Source organism: Puntigrus tetrazona, chromosome 3 (assembly GCF_018831695.1).
Source record: "Puntigrus tetrazona isolate hp1 chromosome 3, ASM1883169v1, whole genome shotgun sequence".
Lineage (NCBI taxonomy): Eukaryota > Metazoa > Chordata > Actinopteri > Cypriniformes > Cyprinidae > Puntigrus > Puntigrus tetrazona.
This window is the reverse complement of record NC_056701.1, coordinates 23,872,934-23,878,933: the sequence shown is the minus strand read 5'-3', so window position 1 is coordinate 23,878,933 and position 6,000 is coordinate 23,872,934. Positions and strand designations below refer to the sequence as shown.

Here is a 6,000-nt window from a genome sequence, read left to right as displayed (position 1 = left end):
AATCTATGGCCTATCATAGTGTTGTTCTGGACACACACACACACACACACACACACACACACAACAACTACTGCCACAGCCTACTGTATCTTTATACCAACACTGAGTTACAATAAAAGACGTTTTGTGGTGATATTTATATATACAGACAAAACAATTCAGAGTATTTAATATGTCAATATGTTCACAGAGGACAACGTAACACACGTAAGAGCCTATCAAAAACAAGTACTGTTACATACACATTTACACAAACATCAAAAACAAGAGGTTTTTTATCCAAAAATCATCGATTGGTACAAATATAAGAACAGCTCAGAAGAACAATTTTCAATGACTTAACAATACTTTTTTTGCTGGTCTTTGGAATTCTATGTTAATCAAAAATACTGAAAGAACATTTATATATATATATATATATATATATATATTTTTTTTTTTTTTTTTTTTTTTATATATATATATATTTTTTTTTTTTTTACATTTAGAATGATTTCTGAAGGATCGTGTGAAACTGAAGACTCACTGTAGAAAATGTAGCTTTGCAATTAAAGGAATAAATACATTTCAAAATGTATTAAACCTACAAAACAGTAATATGAAAAGGATAGTTCTTCCAAAAATAAAAATTCTGTCATTAACTACTCAACCTCCATGTCGTTCCAAAACCTTGAGCTTCAAAAGTAATGTGTTGCTGCCTAAAAAGTAATTACTGAGTTACTTTTTACAAAAGATAATGCATTATGTCCCTTTTGGGATATTTTTTACTTTCAAAAAAATCGGGTGTGTTCCTTTAACTCAGTAAATTATGCATATTTATATGCAAGTAACCCTAACCCTACCTATATATTAAGTTAATTAACATTACTCAGTAACAAGGACATCTTAAAATGAAGTGTAACCCAAAAGTGAAATGAAATATAAATTCATGTGTGTACAGTACAGCACAGGAGAAGACAGTTCAACACTATACAGCAATAACTCAAATTATTGCATAGTATGGCTGAATTGGATAATCAAAGGTCAGTAGCAAAGACATTGTTTAATAAAGTGGGATTAAATACATGAATGATATTTGCGTTATTTAACATTTTTTAATTATTACAGGTTTGTATAATACTTTGAGTTTGCATTTGACTCTTTTTATTCATTTTGAGGAATTCTAAATGTGTTTTTTGTGCAGGTGAGATGAGTACAGCGTGCATGCACACAACGCCTCTGCACCTACCCCCGATTTCTCTCAACATGGCAACATAAGAGCTGACAGTCAATACACGGGAAACCAAGTAACCGGCATTGCTTATTCAAAAAAGCAACTCATATATTTCTTTGTAAATTGAAAAGTTATGCATTACTCAGTTACTTAAAGGGATCATTGGATGCAAAATTCACATTTACTTGTTGTTTGAACATAAACTGTATGCTGGCAGTGTGTGTACACAATCACCTTAGACATATATCCAGTGTTTTTTTGTTTTGTTTTTTAAAATCGATGCAACCGATGCCCCACTTAAAAAAGTAATCTGATTTTGTGACTTGCACAAGGCATCTAACCCGATTAAGGCCTGTGTAACCTTATATCGGCCGATAACTGTTTTCAAAGGACGCTTGACTTCAAAGTCAGATCAAAACCATGGCATGGAGTCCACCTGCGAAATTATCCCTCATCCTTAGACTTCACAAAGAGGCTAAATACTTATATCACTTATTAAGAGTTTAAAAATAACAATTCATGTACTCAGAAACGTAGCCTCCTCATAGCACATGCAAAACTATTATAATTTAGTTACTGTGTCTGTAGTAGTTCTCTAGCAGGATCAGAAAGCTTTCGGATTTCATCAAAAGCATCTTAGTTTGTGTTCTGAACACGAACAAAGGCCTTACAGGGTTTGGAACGACATGAGGGCGAGGTAATTACGAACGTGCTCGAGTTTTCGTTTTTTTGGGGGGTGAACTAACCCTAAAGTCACCAAATGAATGCATCCTTGGCCAAGCCAAAGAGACTTACAAGGAGCCCCGTTTTACACAAAACAAATGGCCGTAATGGCAAGGTAATGAGGTGCTGTGTACTTCACACCACTTTCACTGCACAACAATATGGCAAGGAAAACGTGCGTCATCGCAGATCCGTTATAAATCGCGAAACGAGCAGTTCTGCGAGACGTCTTTTCAGCAGCACGCTCCTTGTAAACGCGCACGAAAAGAACCGAGCAACGGCGGTTCAGTGCACAGCCACGGTAACCGGCAGCAGCTCGCGGGACGACTGAGACTGCTGCGGTCCGTCAGGGGCCAGACGGAGACTGACACTCCCCTCGGCCGCATCAACTCGGAAGTCTTTGTGGGCCGGACGGATGGCGACGATGAACTGTCTTTTGAAGGTTTCGCTCAGCACGATGTAGAGCAGCGGATTAATGCAGCTGTTGGCGTAGCCCATGCTAATGGCCACGTTGTAAGCGTACAGAAAGGCATAACTGGGCCGCTGCACGCTCAGATGTGCCAGTTGCAGGATGTAATGAGGCGCCCAGCAAACGAAGAAGGCCAGGCAGATGGCGACGGCCATCCGAGTGACCTTTCTGGTGCGCACCCGAAGGCTGTGCTGGGGGAGCGGAGCCACCGTGGCGGCCATGTTCTGGAGGATCTTGAAAAACACCACGCAAATGATCACCAACGGCAGAGCGAACGCCAGCACAAACTGGTAGAGAGTGAACCAGTAGGTGTCCGTGGCCGGATCGGGAAGGAGCAGAGCGCATCCCACCGATCCGTCCCGCAGGGGCATGAGGCCGGCGTACATCCACACGGGCGTGATGGACAGCAGCGAGAGCGTCCAGACCAGGCCCACCACGGCCACGGCCACGCACGGAGTGCGCACGTGGTTGAAGCGGATGGGATGAACCGTGGCCAGGTATCGGTCCAAAGTCATGACCGTTAAAATGTAGGTGCTCACGATCTGGCTGTTGGAGTCCAGCGCTGTGATGACGGTGCACATGGTGGCGCCGAAACACCACGAGCCGTTTCCCACCAGCTGGTGGATGAGGAACGGCATGCCAAGGAGAAACAGGAGATCCGCGATGGAGAGGCTGAAGATGAAGATGTCAGGCACCGTCTGCTGAGCTCTGAATTTGTTTTTTTTGACGATGGTGTAGATGACGATGCAGTTGCCTATTATGCCGACGAAGCAGATGACCCCGTAAACGCTTGGCATGAGGACATTGTGATACCGTTCGCCGGTGTCTGCGGGAAAGAAAAAAGAGAAGATAGGTTTTTAAGAGCCGCTTACGATTGCAATTCTTCTTTTTTGAATTTGAGCTTTTGTGTGAGTGTGAGTGAATACATAAGTGTGTGCGTATTTATGTATTTTTTCTAAATGAGTAAATGTATTCAACTGATCAAAAATGACATTGATGTATAACACATTCATAGTGTTATGAGAGATTTCCAATTTTGTTTTAAATAAATACTTCATTCATTGAAGAATACTGGAAATAAGTGTCACGGTTTCCACACAAGTATTGAGAAATGAGCACGATCTGAAGCATCACGTGACACTGAAGACTGCAGTAATGATGCTTAAAATACAGCTTTGCATCTTAAATATATATATATATATATATATATATATATATATATATATATATATATATATATATATATATATATATATATATAAACGTTCTTTGAAAATACAATATTATTCCACAATAATGCTGCTTTTACTGTATTCATTATTTTAAAAATGCAGCTTTGGTGAGCATAAGAGATGTCTTTAAAAAAATCTTACATCCCAAACTTTTGAACAGTGATAGTTAACCTAAATGACGCATTTGATTACTGTCCCTTTTTTGATTAACACTGTAAAAAAACCTAATCTGTCTGATGCGTGGCGGTCTCATTATAAACTCATTATAACAATATTTCAGGGCATCCATTAGTGTGGTAGGTAGTCATATAATAAGAAGGATATGATCACACAATAAGCCCTGCCAGAGTGATCGAGGTCCCCTCAGTCTCAGGGCACTGATCATCCTGTCATAATGACTGAACATTGTCCCAGCTACAAAGCCTGTGAGTCAAGAGCTAGACACAAGCAGAGAACCGCAAATTAATCTAATTAAGAAAACGGTGCTATAAAAGTAAGAGCTACTTGACCCTTAAAATGTCTTTTGTTGGTCTAAGCTAATTAGTCTTCGACGAAGCCTGTTATTTTGCCACATGACTCACAGGCGAAAATATCACGCGGTGCATTTACCTGCATTTAAACGTTGAGACGAGTTAAACTCCTCACTGGAGTTCTCGGCTGAGGTCGCGTGGAAATCCATCACAAACCTGACCGTAAAACACAAATGCACACGTGTTATTAACAGCACGCTCCTATACTGAAGCTTGTGTGAACAGTCTGGACACCGAACAACACTAAACCGTGCGTGCTTTCCGAATCCTTTGGGCTTTTCAGGATTTTTAATTGGCGTTTTTTTTAATAAGTTGTAAGTGTTTTGTTTTACTGACAGCACTGTTTCGGCATCTTCAAGTTTAGATTTTCAAACGGTCCCACGGTGGGCCGCAAGGGGGCGCTGCTGTCCTCAGACGATTTAAATCAACAAGATTTTATAGGGCGTCCGAGTTGAAACTGTAAATGACTATTTAAATGTTTAACGCGGTGATATTATATATATATATTTTATATTTATATATTTTTATTTAACGACTAAAAAAACTCGCTTTTTATCCTCAGAATCATGAAATAAGAATTACTATTAACAATTAAAAAATAAGCACAGTATATACAGAATAGAATATAATTGTCAGCAAGCGTAATAATTAAAATTAATAATTAAAAATGCAATTAAAACGTTTATGTAAAAGCAATCGTACTTGTATAAATGGGCGTTTGTACATTACATTTAATTCTGCTATTGCTTCCCGAATGAATAAATTATTTAAAATATCAATTCTTCAGATATGCAAAATGTACACGTAGCATAGTATTATTTACATTGTACTTAGTATCATTATATTCTAATGAAATAATGACATGGTACGTGGCACTTTTTGGTACTTTTGATTAGTACAGAAACATCAAATAGCTCATTTTTTTACCTTTATCTGATTATGAGGCACGCCGCACGCACAGAGGTCCTCTGAGACGCATGCCACTGGTCGACAGCTCCTCAAACACCGGTCTCCAGCGTCGACGCTCTCGTCTCTTCCCAGCGGACAGAACAAGCGCGGGGAAGGGGAGCCGTGCGTGTTATCTGAAGGGTCGAGATCGATCTAGAGTCTGATTTGCTGCCCCCTTTTTATCGTGACGGACGTCGTCCGTTTGGGCAGCGCTCTGCCTCAGTCGCCTTCGCTCGCGCGTCTTTCCCCTGCTGTTTGATCGGGCTGGGTTTGAAGGGTCTGTGAACGGTGGAGACGCGCTTAAGAGTTGTTTTCAGACCTGGAGGGGACCGATCAGCCCACGCGTTAAACGCACACTGAAGCAGTGATCTGCACCTAAATGAACTGCCATGCAGGTTACGGTGGTGTATTTTCTCTGACAGCCTCTTCAGCCTGCGTGAAAGCGATACAGACTATGATCATTTGCATATTTACAAAAATATTTGTAAACGTTTGTAGCCCGCATGCATTAACTAATTGACATTAACACACATTAGGCTACAGCCTAGGCAGCTGATGAAGTGTGCGTTGGCCAATAACTAAAACATAATAGTTTCTAATGCGCTATGGGAGGCTTTGTTTATGCTATTTGTAATTTATGTTATTTATAATTGATATAAGTATTTAGCCTCTTTGTGAAGGATAAGGGATAATTTCGCAGGTGGACTATAGTATTATACATGTAGTATAATAATAGTAGTAGTAGCGTCCTTTGAAAACAGTTATTGGCCGATATAAGGTTACACAGGCCCTAGTCGGGTTAGATACCTTGTTTACTATGAAGTGCACTGCGTAAAGGCCATGCAATCTTCACAGTTCACAACTGTCAAAACTGTTTTATGAACT

At 40.0% G+C, this 6,000-nt stretch overlaps 1 protein-coding gene across 2 annotated transcripts; it reads right to left on the bottom strand.

The window, feature by feature from the left end:
- Window positions 1-1,259: 1,259 nt before the first annotated feature.
- mchr1b (melanin-concentrating hormone receptor 1b) lies at window positions 1,260-5,803 on the bottom strand. Of its 2 annotated transcripts, none has more exons than XM_043234023.1 (3): window positions 5,095-5,803; window positions 4,247-4,329; window positions 1,260-3,231 (listed from the first exon to the last, which is right to left on the bottom strand). In XM_043234023.1, exons 2-3 carry the CDS (start codon window positions 4,314-4,316, stop codon window positions 2,222-2,224), a joined length of 1,080 nt encoding a protein of 359 aa, XP_043089958.1. In that variant the 5' UTR covers window positions 4,317-4,329; window positions 5,095-5,803; the 3' UTR covers window positions 1,260-2,221. The 2 variants fall into 2 exon arrangements, with proteins under 2 accessions (XP_043089958.1, XP_043089959.1); XM_043234024.1 differs by having other exon boundaries at window positions 4,247-4,323; window positions 5,095-5,802.
- Between the last annotated feature and the right edge of the window lie 197 nt (window positions 5,804-6,000).